General features: G+C 41.8%; 2 protein-coding genes across 2 annotated transcripts in view; one reads left to right on the forward strand and one right to left on the reverse strand.

Annotated features, from left to right (window-relative positions):
• Positions 1-3,004: 3,004 nt before the first annotated feature.
• Positions 3,005-6,252, reverse strand: COX11 (cytochrome c oxidase copper chaperone COX11; the record flags this gene model as incomplete). Its single annotated transcript, XM_080629441.1, has 4 exons — positions 3,005-3,187; positions 3,673-3,798; positions 5,694-5,849; positions 5,929-6,252. The coding sequence occupies 4 exons, from the start codon at positions 6,250-6,252 to the stop codon at positions 3,005-3,007; spliced, it is 789 nt and encodes a 262-aa protein (XP_080485567.1).
• Positions 6,253-8,169: 1,917 nt separating this feature from the next.
• STXBP4 (syntaxin binding protein 4) overlaps positions 8,170-19,176 on the forward strand; it is a gene marked incomplete at both ends in the record, with an annotated part of 66,618 nt that continues 55,611 nt past the window's right edge. Inside the window, 5 exons of the mRNA XM_080629500.1 lie at positions 8,170-8,207; positions 14,805-14,878; positions 15,068-15,163; positions 16,138-16,207; positions 17,006-17,080. Of these exons, the coding sequence (XP_080485626.1) occupies positions 8,170-8,207; positions 14,805-14,878; positions 15,068-15,163; positions 16,138-16,207; positions 17,006-17,080 (353 nt within the window). The remainder of the gene's footprint in view (positions 8,208-14,804; positions 14,879-15,067; positions 15,164-16,137; positions 16,208-17,005; positions 17,081-19,176) is intronic.

A 19,176-nucleotide genomic window follows, 5' to 3' on the forward strand; every position in this document is an offset into this window, starting at 1 on the left:
TCTTTTGCTGAGTGCAGGTTATTCTCTGATGCTGGCCCTGTGCAGTGCTTCCTGTAACACAGAAGCAAATAACAGAACAAGTTTTGTGTTTAGACATAGTATTCCAGTACTTGTTTTTTGAGCTGTGTGGAAGTTGAAGTGTTACATAGTTCTGCACCTTGATAACTTGTCCTCAGTGTTCAACTGTGTCTTCTTCAAGGTGACTTTCATGATTTATTTTTCAAGCATTTTGAGGGCCTTTAAAATATGATTTCCAGATTCATCTGTGTATCAGGTAACACTTGACACAAACAAAAAGGATGTTAGGTTTACAGAATCTGTGAACCCAGTTTCTGTTTCAGCCTCATTGCTGTCTGTGTTTATCTCCCTACAAGTTTAAAGGGGGCTTTGGTATGTAGGATTCAGACAGATGTCTGAAGACATGCAATGTTAATTCTCCTACATTCATATTCTGAATACAGGTTTTTTTCCTCCTACAAGCCTGCAATATAGTTGGATTTTTGTCTTCATTAAGAACCTGAGCTGGGACTTGAGGTGCTGTCATCCATGATTAGCAGAACAGAAAAACCCCTGCTTGTTCCATTGTTGTTGTTATTTACTCAGTAAATATTGGAGGGGGACGAGTAATTTCTTTCAGTGTTCCTGCCCTGCAGAGGTGGTTCTGGTGAAGGAAAAGATAGTCATCTACAATGCAGATGAGCAGTGGTTATCTGTTTAATCAAACTGTGTAACCCTGTTAATAACAATTACCTTAATAATTAAAGTGCCTTATCTATTTTAATGCTGAATTTAAAATGTGCACTTTAACAGGTATAGTTCTCTGAATTTATAATTGATATAAAGTTTGAGAACTTGGTTGATGTTCATGGCTGATAAGCTGGGGGGGTTGTGAAATACTGTATTTTACATGTTCACTATGTTAACTGATTTAAGGCATAAATTCTCAGTTGGTTCTGCAACTTTGTAGCATAAAATGCCAAATAAAATGAAATGCTTACTGAGAAGTTAACCCCATCATGTCTGAGTTTTTGCATGTGTATCCCATGAAATACCAAATGTAGATAATATTTGAAGTATCTTATTTATTATTTTTCTTGTATTATTTGCAATGGTCAGGACAGCAGCCTGAGAAAACTGCAGAGCAGTGGGATTTGAGGAGGATCAGTTTTTCCCTACAGCTTAGTTGCATTGGTGGTAAAACCCTGGGACACTGAAGCATAACAGAACAAGCTGTTTCGGTGTGGTGATCCATAATGGATAATTGTGAACTTAACTTTCCATATGTAAAGAAGTAAAATGGTCATAGATAGATGACAGGGAACTGGCTGATTACTGAGGTCAGGGAGCTCGTTTTATGGTTGGAATGTGCGCAGTCTCTGTGCACTTTAAAATCTAGGGGGGGAACCCACATTTTTAGGGGACTGGCACTTGCCAGAGAGGATGCTCCTGTTCTCCTGAAACACATGGCCAGAATAAAGCAATGTGAGAGAACTGTTGTAATTGGTTCAGCTTCCAAAAAGGCAATGGACTAAAGACAGCCCAGGTAAGAATTGTTTTTTCTAGCCTGGATTTGAAGATTTGTCTTGGTTTTTCTTACTGAAGCATAACTGGAATCATAGATTATAAAGCTCATTCATACAGATCTATGTCCCTTTTGTGGGCTCCACGTGTTCTGCTGGATAAAATGCTTTAGAAAGATGAAAGAATGAAAAGTTTTAAAACTTTAATACAGTGCAGATGTAACCTGAATATCATCCGGAATCTATTTGTTCACCTAATAAGTACATTAGGTGCATGTTAAAATAATGCATTTTAAAGGTAGTATCCACTTAAAACACTTAAACTATTGTATGCAAACATAACTGAGACTGAAGTAACTGCAGGTTACTTCTGATATACACATTGCCTTCTTAGGGACCAAAAAAACCAACACTAGCCTTGCTTTATTAGCTCTCATCTGCTGAAAGGGGTAGAAAGAACTGGCCCAGCAGGTGATGTACTGGGCCAAGGTTCATTCCTGTCTGAAAATGAGAGGTCACTTTAAGCTTGCTCTTCAACTCCCTTCTCACTTGCAAAGCTATGATAAGCGGTTATTATCCCTACCCCACAGATAATGACCAAGTTATCTAAATACAGACTTGCACGTTGTGATGGTACAGAGAGCCCCTACAAGTACCTCTGAACAACTGATACGCTGCTGGACTTGAATCAGGTTGATTTCTTCAGGGTTTTGAGACTCCTAGTCTACTAATTTAGGCTGCAGTGTAGAGTAGTTGTTCAGGTACTGCCTTTACCTTCAAAGCATTTCATACATAGGTGTGGAGGTGCCCAGTGTACTCAGTTGAACACAGCATCATTTGAGGGTGGCATTTCTAAATGGAACCCATACCACAGATTTGATGTGCTTACATCTACTCCTCCTCATTCAGATGATAACAGTCTGCTCTTACCAAATGAACTACTGATGCAGTACTAACTCGAGAGGGTGCATCACCTTCTGAATCATCATAACCACCTGTGCCACAGGAGGGTTATGTAGCAATGTAGTCTGACTTTGTTCAGCTTTGAGACTTTGTGATTTCCTGGTTTTTACTTTTTTATCAAGTAGATTACACGGAAGTTACTCTTCAGAGGCAGAAATGCAATTTTAGATGATTAATGAATTGATTTCTTACTCTGTGTTTAAATGAAGATCTCGGTTTACACTTGGGTTTAAAAATTTGCCTCACAGTACTCAAGACTATTCCTCTCTCAGGAATAGTGTTCCCTTCTATTGTCTGATGAAGAAATACTCATCCCTAAGAAATAATATTCCAACTACAGATGCTTTTTGTTTCGTTTTTTTAATAAAAATATACCCTTTCATAACAGCAGCATGTGCCCATGGTGGTTTAATAATATAATTTCATACCACACAGTATTCCCACAGTTCTTCCTTCCATGGAAAAATGGTTTCTAAACTGGTAGTCAGGTACCAGAAGTTGAATTGTGAAGAGATTGCCTGTTACTGATACCCAGGAAGTGGTAACTTCTGTCCTTCCTTTGCTTCAAAAAAGGTGTATGAGAGAGTGATCAAATCAACTTTGGCCATTTTAGGGTCCTCTACAAATTCTGGGTCAATGTAGAAAAAGACAGGCATGTCCACTTCCTCCTGAGGATTTAGTCGTTGTTCTTCAAAACAGAAACACTGCAGGGGGTGGAAAGAAAAAGCATAGTTAAGACAACACTAGCTATGGTAAACTTCATCTCTGCCAACGTGACAGCTTCATCTTTCAAGATCTACTCCCCATACACCCCTATAATCCTGGGAAGGATCAACCCTATGAGCAACAAGACAGCAATTCTGTTCCTTCTGTGTTACAGGGGAACAAAATGAGCTTTTAACAAAGTGTCCTCAGGTGCAAAGGGGCCAGGCTGGCTCACATCTTTGCCACCTGCCCCCAGTGCATGGCTACTAAACACCCTGTTATTGAGGAGCCACTCAGATGTGTGCTGCAGCTTGTTGTTAAGGTAGGATGACTAAAAATGAACTCATGTGCTATCATTTGGAAAAATGAAGGTATCTTCTCAAAATGCTCAAAACCAGGAATGGATCCAGGATTAAAATGAAAAAAAGTCATAAATTCTCAGTCACATAAAGGAAAATGTGATCTTTGCTTTGTTCACACTTACTTGTATCTTATTGAAGTACTGTCCTGCTTCAAAGGGTATTACATTGTATGTAGAGATTCCAATTATGGGTTTGTCAGTCGGGTTTTTAGCTTTGTAAAAGGCCAATGCTGTTTCTCCTGGCACCACCTGTATGAAGCAATTGCACAGTGGTACTGTTTTTGTTAATATAACACAGCACTGCACTCCTCAAACAGAGTTCTTTAGACTTCAGCTAGAATTAGTTTATTTTCTTGTTTGCTGGGTCAGTTTGGTTACTTTACAAGCATTTTGCTTATTCAGTTCACCCCTATTCAAAATCAAATGCAGCATCAATAATGTTACATGGGTGCATTTTTAATCTTGACCAGTTTGCCAGTGTCCCTCAGGGATCGGTGTTGGGGCTGGTCTTGTTCAACATCTTTGTCGGTGACATGGACACTGGGATTGAGTGCGCTCTCAGCAAGTTTGCCGATGACACCAAGCTGTGTGGTTCGGTTGATACGCTGGATGGAAGGGATGCCATCCAGAGGGACCTCGACACGCTTGTGAGGTGGGCTGATGCCAACCTGATGAAGTTTAACCATGCCAAGTGCAAGGTCCTACACCTGGGTCGGAGCAATCCCAGGCACAGCTACAGGTTGGGCAGAGAAGAGATTCAGAGCAGCCCTGCAGAGAAGGACTTGGGGGTGTTGGTCGATGAGAAAATGAACATGAGCCGGCTGCAGTGTGCGCTCGCAGCCCAGAAAGCAACCGTATCCTGGGCTGCATCAAAAGGAGCGTGACCAGCAGGTCAAAGGAGGTGATCCTGCCCCTCTGCTCTGCTCTCCTGAGACCTCACTTGCAGCATTGTGTGCAGTTCTGGTGTCCTCATCATAAAAAGGACATGGAACTGTTGGAACAAGTCCAGAGGAGGCCACGAGGATGAGCAGGGGCTGGAGCACCTCCTGTATGGAGACAGGCTGAGAAAGTTGGGGCTGTTCAGCCTGGAGAAGAGAAGCTGCGTGGAGACCTCAGAGCAGCTTCCAGTATCTGAAGGGGGCCTACAAGGATGCTGGGGAGGGACTCTTCATCAGGGACTGCAGTGACAGGACAAGGGGTAACGGGTTCAAACTTAAACAGGGGAAGTTTAGATTGGATCTAAGGAAGAAATTCTTTACTGAGAGGGTGGTGAGGCACTGGAATGGGTTGCCCAGGGAGGTTGTGAATGCTCCATCCCTGGCAGTGTTCAAGGCCAGGTTGGACAGAGCCTTGGGTGCCATGGTTTAGTGTGGGGTGTCCCTGCCCATGGCAGGGGGGTTGGAACTGGATGATCTTAAGGTGCTTTCCAACCCTAACTATTCTATGATTCTATGATTCCAAGACTTACATTATTCTGAGCAGTTCAGCAGCACACAGGGCTTTCTTAATATGCAGATTTATATAGGACATACATTTAATTTTTGAGGTCATTCTTTCTGAGCTGGACTTGGAAACCAATTGAGAGCATAATTCCTTGTGAGAATTTTCATTAAGAACTAGTTTTAAACAGTAAGGTTAGACTACAAAGATCAAACCAGTCCTACAAGGATAGAGGCAAGAAGAGGTTTAGGTATATGGCTACACCATTTATATTTAAATATATATACACACACATTTTATGCATATAAACATATAGCAAATAACACATGCTTTATGGTGCCTATAACTTTGGTGTGTATATTTTGTGTATATATATATAAAAGTAATATACTTTTGATAGCAATTGGGGTTTGGTAGCCTGATGGGATGGTAGGGGAGCAGCTACACTTCAACTGCACTACAAGAGGCAGCGAGTCCTGCCCAAGTAGCAGAGGCTGGCCCTGCCTTCCCCACCCGCACCAACACACAGCGCTGAAGCAGCAGCACTCCAAGAGCATCTCAATGTGGTTTCCCACACCAGGGCCCAGGCACAAACCGGTGCCTGTGCAGCACCAAGGAGGTGAACACAGGAGGTGGTACCCGAGGTGTTAACACCCCGGGTGCGAGCGGTTCAGGGCAAGCTGCGGGAAGGAGAGGGCACTCACGAAGATCTCGCTCTGCTGCGGTTTGAAGTTCCACTGCATGCTGGAGTGCACGTCCGCGTTGAAGGTGACCCTGATGATCCGCTCCCTCACCGGCTGCATGCTCTCGATCTGCTCCGAGCCGTGCCCAGCGCCCGTCGTCCCACCCATGCCCGTGGCCTGGCAGAGAGGGAAGCAGTGAGAGACCCGCGCACCCCTCCTGCGGACGGGCACGGACCGGCAGCGGTGCCCCGGGTACCTGGCAGTAGAGGCGGTAGAGCGGCACGGCCGCGTACGACATGCCCACCATGCCCACTGCGGCGGCGGCGATGTACGCCAGCGCCGACCGGTTCCGGCGCCGCCATTCCTCCTCCTGCTTGCGGGTGAAGGGGTTGGAGCTCCGCAGCCCGCGGGCCCCCCACGGGACCGACACTCGCCCTCCCGCCGGCACCCAGAGCCCGCACCGAGCCCTCCCCTCCAGCCGCGGGGACACCCGGCCCCGCACCAGCACCCACAGCGGGCCCGTGCCGCCGAGGAGCCGCAGGGTCCCCCAGCGCGCCCAGCCCCACCCGCACAGCCCCATGCTCGGGGGCGCGCAGGCGGCTCCTCTCGCGAGACGCGGCGCACGGTGAGTGCGCGCTCCCGACGCGGCGTGGGGCCGGCTCGGTGCTCCCGCCCCGCTGGCGCCTGTGGGTGCGCCGCGGGGGATCGGGGTGGGCCCGGTTGCCGTGGCGGAGCTTAGGGTTCACGGCACTTTGCGTACCGAGGTAACTGCTGCAGCCCTGCAGACCGGCGGGCCCCGCACCGGGCGGGCTTTGTTTGCCTTCGGGCGGCTGCGGGGCCGCCCAGAACTCTGCGAGTAGCGAAGCGCGGCCGGGAGCGGTGGGTGCTACCCGCGTACCGCAGAGGGGTCACTGCGGCGGGGAGCGGCGGGCGGTGGGCGCAGGAGCGGGCGGTGGTGAAGTCACCACCTTCGTGTTGCGGCGCCTCATCACCGAGCGTTGTGTGTAGGGAGCGAGCGGGCAGTGCTGCGGGGTCTCACTAGGGAGAGGAGGCTCCATCCCTTCGTCTTCCCGCTGTTGTCTGGACGCTGACACCAGTGTTCCCCGTGCGGGTTCACTTTGTAGGGTGTAAGGGTTTGTTTTTGTTTAGACATTGACATTGACACAGACATTGACACGCTGCAGTGATTGAGCCTGACTGCAAACAGCAGCCACCGGGATAGGTGGCCCCTGCACTGGAACAAACTTTGCCGTAGCAGTGCTCGAGTTTACTGCTTTGGGGCACTGCGGCTCTTCTCCTGTCCCTTTTCCAGTAACGTGAATCATTCAGTGCCTTTGCAGGTCCTGATACCGCTTCATTTTCCTTTTAGATGTGTTGAATAAGAGGATCATAAAGCCCAGAATGAAGCGATATTGTGTTGTCTTCTCTGTATTTAAATGGTGGGGTTTTTCTGATCCTTTAGCAAGAGATCTGAAACATTTACTGCAGGAAAACTTGTGCTATTCCAGAGTGAACTTACCATTGTTTTTCATGCAGAAATACAGCAGGAATTGTTCAGTGGGGTTTTGTGGAGGTTGGCACTTTCCACCAAGGGAAGCTGTCGTATTTCAGCCCAGGTTGTAGCGTATCACCGGTGCCAGTAGCACCTGTGGCTGTCTTCTGCCTGTGTATTGTTCAGAGAGTTCCTTGTCCTGCTTGCATCATGTCTTAGGAGTAATGATCTCTGGTTGGTGGCCGTGTCAGGGTTCCTGAAGCGTTACTACTGATGCAAAGGGATAATTTTGCATTAGCACTGTTGCAGTAATTTTTCAAATGCTCATAGCTCAGTACATGTAGGGTTGTATTTCTTGTCACCCTGTCACATGCACTAATAAAAGTACAATGTGAATTGCTGTTTTCTGCTACATTAGTGGTGGGTAACCCCATTTTCCATCCGTTTTGGCCTATGTCTGACATATTTCACATGAGAATTTCATAGGCCTAAACACTAGACATTAAGTTAAAGTGAGAAAACAAGACACACAAAGCACCCGATCATGTCCAAAACAAGATTCCCTCCCCAAGTAACCTTCTCTGCAGATTGGTTTTGTCTTCAGCAGTTACACTGATTTATCCTGGAATTGTAATCTCAGCTATTTCATTTCTTAGATTTTAATCGCATGGGGCTCAGGTTTACCCTAATTCCTGTCTCATAAATTAAGAGGAAGTTAAGATGTCAGAAGTTTTGGTACAATGTATAGTGCAGCCTGAGTTAACTGCTTCCTTTCTTCAGCGATGAAGTGTGTGTGCTTTGTGATGAAAGTTCTCTTTTCCCACGTGCTTTCAGCTGGTCAGTAACAAACAATAGTTGTCAGTGTCTGATAATAAACATTGCCGTGTAAGTTTCAAGAAGCGGTTTCTCCTTTTTTACAGCAGTTATTACCCTGCTTAGGAGCCAGAGCTGCCTGTGTCAGAATCCTTCATTTTGATCTGTAACAAAAGTAGTGCGCCTAAGAAGATGTCCAGTACAGACCCCCTAACAAATACAGATGAAAAGTAAGTACTCTTGTCCCTGTACACACACAGACAGGGGTCCCATTGCTGGGTTGTAATCTGCAGTTTCATTAGTAGGATCTTGTTTTGATAAAATAGCTTTGTTACTAAGACAGTCTGAAGCAACCTCTTGGAAAAGCTAATACCAACACCAGTGAATTTACACATAAAGTGAGGAATTAGCTCTGAAGCTTTTCAGTAAGTTAATCAGCACTTGGTTTGGACTGGTTCTGTAGAGATAGAACCAAACACAGAAATTCCTTAATGCTTCTCCAGCTATGAAAACATATTTGTAAAGTATATAGCAAATGACTCCCTTGTACCTGTAGGGCACCTACAGTAACGTAAGACACTGCATGGAGTTTGTGTATGAAAATGCATTACTTGCTGAGAGTACTCTGCATGCTTTAATATTTTGTACGTAGTGCTTTGGAACTATCTTATTTTTTGCCAATGCCAGGGGATATTAAATGTTAATTATATCAATTCTCTAAACTGTAATATTATCCACTTAAAAGCTGAGTCGGATTCTAAGTGGCAAATGTGGATTCAGTGTTATTTAAAATCCTAACTTCCAAACATCTAACTAACCATGCCAACACTGTCATCAAAACCTGAACTAAAAACAGGCACAGACAGCTCTTACTGGACTATCACGTTTGCTGTGCTTGTGCAATAGAATCCAGCAAATGGTATTCAAAAGCCTTGTCAAACAGTTCGACATAGATTTTGAATTATGCCACCCCATAAATACGTTGGGGTTTTTTTTAAATAAATCCACAAAATAGTAAAAAAAGTCCATTTGGTTTTTACTGGGAAGCAAACACTCTGCTTGTCTGCTGGAAATGCAGGGAATGTCATAAAAGATACTTCTACAAAACAGCTGTGACTTGCCACACTTGTGGAAGGTGCATTATATGAATAGGTACCAGTGTAAGAGATGCATGAAAAGTGCATATAACTGCACTTCAGCTGCATGGTGATGGAAGACTATAATTTTCTATACCTATTTATTTTCTGGGAGACAGTATCAATGCACAATGCTTCAAGAATGCACATGGTTATATGTTAATTGAGGTTTACCTAAACTTTAAATAATACCTTTCTTCTCTACACAAGGGGTTAGCCCCAAACCATTCATGCTTCCCTGCAATTGCAATGTTGCTCAAGCCTTTTTTCATGTTTAACTATTGCCATATAATGACCTGTGTTTTCTTTTAATCTTTATGACCCAATCAGCAAAATGTATTTTGCATAATTGGTGGGTTTGGATAGATCAGCAGTGTTTGCTCACACCGTATGATACAGTGTTCTCTTGGCTGTCATCCTTAGTACCATAACCCGTTTAGGGTTAATGAACCTGGAAGGTGTGATTGACTTGTACAGGATTTTTGTAACAGGCCTTTGTTTTATTTATAACAGAAAGATCTTGTGAATCGTGGCTCTGAAGATTCTGCACATCTTTCTGTCGTGTGCTAAGTTCTCCTGTAATCTGTCTCAGTTGCTAAAGCATTACAAAACTTCCTTTGGGAAAGGCGAGTCATAGTAGTGTTGCCAGAACAGAATAGTTTACTGGCTGTTTGAGAACAGATCCCAGTTTCTTTGCTGTGTAAAGTAACAAATGATGTCTCTTGAAAATTTAGTCTTACTGATACTAGATTTTATGGAGTTTGATTGAGGTTGTTACAGTCTTCCTAGATCTTTCTGTAAGGAAGAAGTAATTTGTGTTCCCCTGAGTATGTTCTTGGAAGGCAGAGAACTTGCAAGAGAAGCAATGATACCATTTTTCTATATGAGACTTTCAGAAACACTAAAAGCAGCACAGCAGCAGAATTTTCAGGTACAGAGGGATTGAAGCTTCGGGGGTGAGTTCAGGATGTATTGTTTACATTGACGGAGGGGTGGAGGAGCCAGTTGTTTGAACAAGTGATGTATTACTGATAATAACTCTAATAAAAAGGGCTGGGAGCAATAAGCTTAATACTAGTTTATATGTGCTTAAATTGTTTGGAAGTGTGTCATGTCTGGTCTAATAAAACTAGGTTTTTGCTGCTTAATAATGGAAAAGCGTAGCCTGGAGCTGTACTTTTAATGGGAGGTGGGTGGTGGGTGTGTTTCTGTTGCAGAAAGCATGTCTCTGGGAACAAGTTGTATTGGTCGGAGTGATTTGTTTTGACAAATGTTCCTCATACTGATACCACCGATTGAATTCCTCTGCTGCCAAGACAGTTTTGTTGGAAAAAGGCTGTTGGCGTTTTATGTTCTGTAACCTGGCCTACAGCACATCTAATTGATCACGATCCTTGGAATATCAGTAGCTTTTCTTTCATATCGGACTGTGATGCCAGCAGGGTTAAACTGATAGAGAAAAGACTACGAAGGGTCAAGTTTTCTTCACTGAATGGATGTGAGCAGTCCAAATGGTGCCCGTGGAGCTCTATACTCTCTGAGAACTGGGGAGGCTGCTTCATGTGCCCCACTTCCACCACTGCTTTGCTCCTTCATCCGTGGTGGGATCCCTTCTTTACCTTGGGCATGCAGATTAGACTGGCCTCTGTATATTTGAACACTACATAGCACATCACCTACAAGCAAACAGATCCTTCCTCAGAACAAAACCACAGTCACTTCAACTTTAAAACAGAAGAAGGTGCCTGAGCTCAGCGTGTGCATTCCTGGCACAGCCGAGCTGTCCTGCTGTGCAGCTCCAGAGGCTGACAGATGCTGTCTCATCACAGAGTTACTCCCTTTCTACTGAAACTCACTGAAGATAGAACATTTGGCTTTCTTTCTAAACTGCAGTCTCTGTAAGATCTTTGAAAGAGGGGGAGTAATGGGAGTGCGTGTTCTGGTGCAAGCATGGAAGGAAATAGCAGTTAACAGAGCTGATGTCGAGTGCTCAGATCTCCTGAAGATACATCTCTGAAGGACCCAGCCTCAGCTCAGAAGGGAGTCTTACCGCTGGGAACAGTGGTATATATTTCACTTTTTTCACCTGGATTATGCTCAGTGAAATTATAAAATTCACCATTTTTATTTGATTTCACAAAAAAAGCCCACCGAAACCATGTATCAGCTTCCACTTCTAGAGAAAAAATATGAAAGTTCTGTGCTAGCTTTTGACTGTTGTATATTGAACTGCTAGAAACCAAATTAAAGCATGACACAAGTCAATGCTGTGATTGAGAATGTAATAGCATGATGGCATTTGTTTCATTAATGCTTTCAGTCTGTCTGCTTTGCTGGCTTTCCCTTTTGTGTGTGGATGTACATAATCCAGTCTGCTAGGAAGATTGCTTTAGAAAGGTCATGAGTTACTGCTTTTGACCTTGTTTGGAGGGAGTGTCTAAACCAACTATTGGAAGCACATGAGAAAATAAGTTTGCTTTAATTACTGCAGTTGCTTTCAGCTGCTGGATAGAGACCCTATAATCACAGCTGTGCCAAGTGCAAGTCAATTTTCTCTCCTTTGCATTTACCAGTGTTGAAAATTGCTATACATTTCCATTTGAAAGAGAGAAAAAGTAAACATTACCTTGATAGGTGAATTAGTCCATGTGACGCAGAGGGTTTCAGAGCAGATTAAGTAGGCAGAGACACTCGTCTCGAGCTCTGTCTGTTTGGGGTTTTCTTTAGTAGCAGAAATTGTCCTGCACGTACCCTGTATCCGGCTGAATTGGAAACCTCGGGTGTATTTTGGTTGCTTTGTCACTGCCTCTGCTGCTGTGCTGAAGAATGTCTTTGCTCTCACCAGGAGATGAAGATGAACCAGAGCGTTTTGATGGTCTTTCTCTCTTATACTGGTATGCTTAACCATTAGCTTCTGATAGCATTTTCTAGTCTGTAATTGGGGAAAGTACAGTAAAGATAATTTAAAAGCTGTAGATTTTCTCAGCTTCTTTTCATTAACAGATGGAGTTTATAATTTAGATTTTTGTGTCAAATAATACTTATTTTGTGAGGGAAGAGTATTATTCGTCCATTGATTAACCTAGGCAAATGTTTTGTCTGTACACAAAAAGGACTAATAAGTTGAAATACAGATCAGAAGAATATGCACAGCTGTATATTCTGTTAAGACTCTTCCTTATGTATGCTGCTAAAAACGAATAGAAAACAGTACGAAAGGTTTCATTTTAATTGCCTTTAATGGACCATCTACACAAAATGATACTAACCTGGGCTATCAGCCTTGCAGGACTTCTGTCAGAGCATTGAGTTTGGTACATTGTAGTGTCACACAGTTAAATTTTGTGGACTGTTGCTTGTTTGTTTGATGTGTTGTCTCGCATTTTCTGTGTGCTTACAAGTGGTTTTGCACGAGTTCTCAAGGACTGAGCCGTGACATCCGATTGTTTAATTTGAAGATCCATCTCTTAAACTATATGGAACTAAAAACTAACACCAGAAGTCAGCAAGAGGCAATAGGCTAAACAAGTTTGGGGCCCTTGAAGATCCTTGTCTTTTATGTGGTAAAGTTACTTTAAACCATGTGTATTGAAGGGATTTAATCTTCAGAGCATAAATACAAACTGAACGTTTTGTAAAGGTGTCTGTTCTTTTTAATTCTAAGTGGCAAAGTCACGACAGTTTCACTGTTTCAGAGCTATCTTACTGCTTTCCATTGTGAATTAGTAGTTTGTATGTTCTCTGTATCCTCTTTGTCAGTAGTTATGATGTGTCTTTTGAAGGTATTGCCTGTTACTTCTAGAAATGTGGATCCTTTCTTAAGTGTTCTGTGCCTAGATTAGATCATATTTATACCATCATGGTGCATGGTTGCATATAGGTAGGTTCTGTGATTCCTGGTGAACTCTGAACTTTATAAAGTCTGAAATTTAATCTTTTCAGGCTTTACTGAAGTAAACTTCTGTGTGAGTTTGAAATGACCTTTGTTCTTGCCTTTTTGTTGTACTAAAAGCCACTGTGTGAGAACTGCTGGGAGGATGGCAGAGCAAGGAACAGAATAGGAGTAGCAAAAGGCAAGACAGAGAAAACCAGAATAATTGTCTATTTTAAAGATCATTGTACCTTGTTTAAGTTTTCAAAGGTGGATACAAATCAGAACAGACCTGTAAAGGGCATGACTAGTATGTTGCCTTTTAGCTTCAAAACTGTTTAAATTCATGGGATAATTGAAGTGACAATACTAGGCAGTAATTCAAAATACTCTGCTGTTGTAGGAGTAATCGTATCAACAAAGTTCTGTTAGAGAAACAGCAGATTTAAGGATTTATTCTTTTCAGACTGTGATTAAGTAAAAGCAGTTTGATTCACTTTTAGCCTTAGAAAGTGTACTTTATGTCTGTCACACGGGGCAAGGTCATGCGCAGTCTTGTCAGTGCCCAAATACCCTAACTGGGTTTCATCAGTTCTTTTTAGCCTGTGAAACAGACACCTCGAGAGATACTGCAGTGAAGGCTGGTGTTTGAAGCACAGGCTGCCTGTTTCTGTGTTTCTAAGGATGAATTACTAGGTCCGTTCTTATGGCCAGCATTTCTAAAGGAAGGGCAAATTTTGCAAATACTTGGGAATTTGAGGTAGTGGAACAAATTCTTGCTTTTCAGAGCAAGTGCTTATCCCTTGATGAAAATCTCATCCCATTTTCTTACACAAAACCAAAACGTTGTTCAGAAGCTGGATCTCCTGCCTGGTGCTAGAATTCAGGAACATTTGGACCTTCTGGAATTCTCTCTTCCCTCTGGCATGGCACTGTTTAATGGCATGTACCGTGGGTTCGCAGAAGTCCCCAGTTTCAGGCATGGAGTTCAGGCTGTGTGCTGGATTTGGTAGCATGGGAGGATTTGGGTCACTGTGTCCTCCAGTTTGATCTTCTTTTCCCTCTGCTAATGATTTCTAGTTGTTCCATTTCACTTCAACATTATGCTCTAGAAAATGCAGCTCACTACCTAATATAAACCAATGTGTAGGTCGAAGCAGAAAAACCTAAGTGGTGCTTCTGCTTTTATCTGGAAGGGTTCTGATGAGGCTTCTCCAAAGTGAGAGGACAAAGGAGCTGGATAAAAAATACACATGGGTTTTTAATGATAATTCATCTAAATTAAAATAAAACCCAGTAATGGGTAACCTGGATTTATAGGAATTCTTGACTCTTTGCATTCTCAGAGCTGATGCTGATGGTGTGTCTGAGAGAACTGTAAGTGTAGGCTTCAACATTCTTAATCCTTCCTTAATTCTTCAGCATTATCAACTACCTCCAGAATACTTGTCTGCCTTTAGACAATTTCACCTCAAAATTCTATGTTAGATATCTTAGAAAACATTTCTGTATACCCTGTCCTCACTGTGGTTTTGGTTTAATATTCATTACCTGATCTAAGACGTTATGAGATGGGTTTTTGGCCCAAAGACTAAGCTGATCCAGATTGTGGGATTTTGTTTCTATGTAATTATAATCCTTTTATTATAAAGAAAGTGGAATTCATAAATCAGCCTGAAATGCTTTGGAGAAAGAGGAATTAAACTGCATATACTTCGTTTTACCTTGCCATCTAATATCTGCTGTGAGGAGATTGATTTTTCACTGGGGAAAGAAGGGATGCTGCAGAGGGATTTAATGGATTTTATTTTATTCCTTAGGACTATTATGGGCCCTCATGGAATCAATCGAGCTGTGCACCGCATTTCTTTTTCTGACTGTCAAAATGGATTAGGTAATCACATTCCACATTCTCTTGATTCAGAGTAAACTGAGTATGAAAGCACCTGGTGAGGTTTTCCAGTTCACACTGTCATTAGTAGAAATTTCATTTATCTGGCTTTGATGGATTTGACTGTAAATCCATTCAGGGCAGTAGGTGGAATAACTGATTTCCTGCTTGTTTCATTTGTTTCTTCTGCAGGAGTTAAAATTATTGGAGGTTATCGGGCACAAACAGCAGAAGATTATGGGATTTTCATAAAGAGAATTCTACCTGGAGGAGTTGCTGCTGTAGATAGTAAGTAATTTTAAAGGTTTTATTATATATATTATAATGCATATGAAAAGCTGTCAAAAGAAGTCATCTTTGTTTTACTTCATGGGTAAGGGTATTTAAAGTATGATTTAGTCAGAGTTCATGATGCTTTGGCTTACTTTAAAATGGAGAAACAAAATTTGGACCCTTCATGGGAGAAGATTTTAATGCTGTCAGTTCTTGAAAATGTGTTCAGATCTGGAGTTGGCTGGTGTGAAAGCAATTGGCAATCTCAGCACTGCTAAATGAGCACTGAGATTCTGGCCTTTTAATTCCTAAAGGATAAGAGTAGTGTTTCCTTTATAAAACTGCCTATAGAACTAGGATTTTTAATAAGTTCTGGTTATTTTTTAATGGTGGTTAAGATGTTCAGCAGAAATTATACTAGGCAGAGTTTGCAGTAATAAAGCTGTTAATGCAGACTGCACTTCTGTCGTAGGTCTGTATATGGGGGTTTTGAGATTCCATCTGGCCTTGTGTACAATGATCATTTAAAATAATCTAAATCTACTTCAAAAGTGGTTGTTCCTAAACTTGAGATTTACAGAAGGTTAAAAATAAAATTGATTCTAAAAGCATCTTGTAGGTATCTTTGTGGCTGTATAAAATGTTAATGCTTTCATATGTGGTTACTTACATCTATGTTAAGCAGTGAAATATAAATTGTAGTCCCCCAAGTGTAAATAATACAAAGAGCTAAATAACATTCATTTTCAGTGGCTATGCTGTGCTTAGTACAAATGATTGATAGTTATTAGTCTTATCACAGTAACCTAGATTAATTAGGATCAGAACCTGATCTGCTATAGGTAATAAGGTTGTACCTTGTACAGTAAATGTGACGTTGTTTATTGCATTAGGTCACATAAAATTGAAAGGAAACTCCCTGTTTTATTACTGTGATATGTTTACCATTTTCCTATTGATTCATATGTTATTGTTGATTTCATTACAAGGCCGTTTGCTCACTGGTGACCTGATTTTGGATGTCAATGGAGAAAACTTAATTGGAGTAACCAATGAAAGGTATGTTTGTTCCAATTACTAGATGTTTATTGGATCTTAGAATATTATATGTGGATTTTTTTGGCCATTCCTGACCACTGATTTCATAGAGCACACTGAGTTCCTTGGGGTTCCACTAGCAATTAATTTATCCTATAATTCAGCAAAACTACCTTGGAATTGTTTTATAAGCTTTTATAATGACAGAATAAGATAGTTTCTTAATGATGTAGATTACAGAATGTGTGTGAAAATAGCATTAAAATATATTAAGTTGTTAAAATATGTGTATAACTATCTGTTGGTTCAGTACTGGTGAATGTGAATGATGCAGCCAACAAGTATCATTGTTAGTAATGAAGGAGAAACTGTTCAGGAAAACCTGTAGAACATGTTGGATGGTTTCTGTAGCTGGATCACCAGGGATCAGCACAGCTTAGCTGAAGACATAGGTAAAAAATTCAAAGAGAAATTACAGTAACTGTTGCTGAGGGAAGCACCTGAGCAGATGATCTCCTCTGGGGCAGGCTGTTAATCCAGAAGGAATTCCAGGAAAGCAGTAGGATGGACCAAGGAGAGATGGGAACAAAAGGGAAGGGGAAGACAAGGCAATCCCAGTTTATTCCTGGCACAGACTCACCACAGTTCTCCAATGCTTCATTAGAGTTATGCTGCTGGCAAGCATTTCTCTCTGTATCTGGCAGCGAAAATGATAACTACACTAACAGTTTGTCCATTCTCCTGCTCTTTTAGCATTACTCACCATGGACTTCCTGCCAACACCCTGGTTTATTTATTTGCCTTTTCCCCCCCTTCTAGGGCTGTTGACATCTTGCGGACAGCATCAGCGTCTAACCACATGTCTCTGCTGGTTGCTAGAGATGAAGAAGCAAAGTAAGGAAAGATAAAACATTGCTTTAACCTCAAAGCTAATGAAAAGCCAGAGCTGCATCTAAGGTTGAGGGGGGTGGGCTTGCATGTGTTTTTCTTTCAGATTAGTTTAATCACAAAACTGCACCACATGTCACATTTTTCTGTGTTAGGATTTGATACCAATTCATTCTGAGACCATTTGCATCAGTTAAAGTAGCAAGCTCAGGCCAATTTCAGTTTAATGAAGAGGATTGAAATGTTATGTTACCAGCTAATGCCATTAAAAATCATTTGCTGGGATAATTTTATTTTATACTTCTCACAAAGAATCGAGGAACCCTTTAGAGCTGCAGTGCCACAAGACTGCGTGATTTAAGCTGGTCTTGCCTCCTGAAAAAAGCCATATTTAGGCATTGTTTCACCCCAGAAGTTTGCTTCTCAGTCTTTCATGAGCCTTTGAATTAGCTCGGGTAAGTAGGTTAAACTGCTCAGTGCGGTAGGTAGTCTAAAATACCTCCGTTGTAAGGACATTTATGTTAAATATTGCTCTAATCTTGCCCTTTAAAGCTAAGCACATAAAGCAATATTGGCAGCAAATCATTGAAAATGGCAGGATCCAGGTCTCTATCTCCTCAAATCTCTGGAGGAGATGGCTGTTATATAACCACATTTGATAATCATTGCAAGAGTACCTGCTGTTATTTGCCTTTCCTGGGATGTTCCATTTACAGAATAATCTCTCCATAAAGGAATTTTCTCTGAACTCCTTTAACCTTTTGCCCAGTTTAAGCTTCCTCTTTCTGCGCTTGTATATTTTGTATTTGCCACACATTTAAATCCCTCTGTAACCTCTGACCTCTCCTTTTTTTTTCAGACTGCCTAGATATATGTGAGGTCCACTCTTAATCTGCTTTTATCTCAAGCATACTGACCTAGTTCCTCCAAAGTCCTTGAATAATTCAAATCTGTCAGGCCTTTTCCTGTTCTGGTGTGTGCCCACTGGCCTGTGCAGAAGATATCACTACACTCAGTCCTCACTCAGACACCTGCGGATTAATTTCTTGTGGCTGTAAATCCGGTGCTAAAAGCTTGTTTGATTTACACGCAGCTGCGTTTATGGCTATTCCCTGCCTCTGGCATCACTTTAATAAATTTTGTCTTTAATGCATCCAGCAGATCCGAGCAACCCTCTGCAGTCACTGGAATTACTTGGGAATTATGTTCCCAGCAATCAGTTAATTTATGTTCTCTTTATAAATCTACAGTATTAATTTGCTGATGTTTCTGGCTCCCATCATGCTTTATTACCTCTTTTTTTTTTCCCATCTATTATCACTGAGGTAATCATAGCTCAGATTATAAACTTCTCTAAATTAGGCTGCGCCCACATTAACCAAGAGGGTTTGTTTTCTCTTCAGTACATGTGGTACAGGATGCACATCTTTGCCACTGTCTTGCCCATTTGTTACAATATGATCGGTTCCAGCAAAGAACTTCTCCTTTTGTTCTTTATTACTGTTTTTTCCACAGTGCCTCTAACCAAGAACTTCCCTTGATTTCGTCAGTTGGGGATGTAAAAACAGGTTTCATAATGAAAAAGATAAGCAAGGCCCAGGCGCACGCAGTATTTAATATGTAATGAGACCTCCCTCAGACTGTGTATTCTGAGAAAGCTAAAGAGAAGTTAAAAATCTGCATGTTTTACTTATTCTTGAATAACTAATGAATATATATTTTCTATCTTCTTTTTTGTGAGGTGCCACATCTTTGTTTGCCAGTCTCTGCTGCATTCTTGTTCAGTGTAGTTAAACTAAAAGCATTCTTTAAACATACCCATATGCTATAGGTATATTATGTGATTGCTTCTGATAGTAATAACTTGATTTAGACCTCAGTATATCACAGTCCTATTATCTGTTGTTGATTTGAAGTTTTAAAAGTTTTGAAATCGGGGGTAATAGTGAAGCTTTTCTACCAATAGTCCGTTTCATTCACAATCTGTTGCTATTCCACCCTTTGCCTTCTGTATTGCACCAACTTTTCCTTCCCTCTTCTGAATATTCGATAGGGCTTTCCTCTTTCAGTTGAGGTTGAGCTGCCTTCTCTGAAGAAGGGTA

This window comes from Psittacula echo (assembly GCF_963264785.1).
Source record: "Psittacula echo genome assembly, chromosome: 14".
NCBI classification, from domain to species: domain Eukaryota; kingdom Metazoa; phylum Chordata; class Aves; order Psittaciformes; family Psittacidae; genus Psittacula; species Psittacula echo.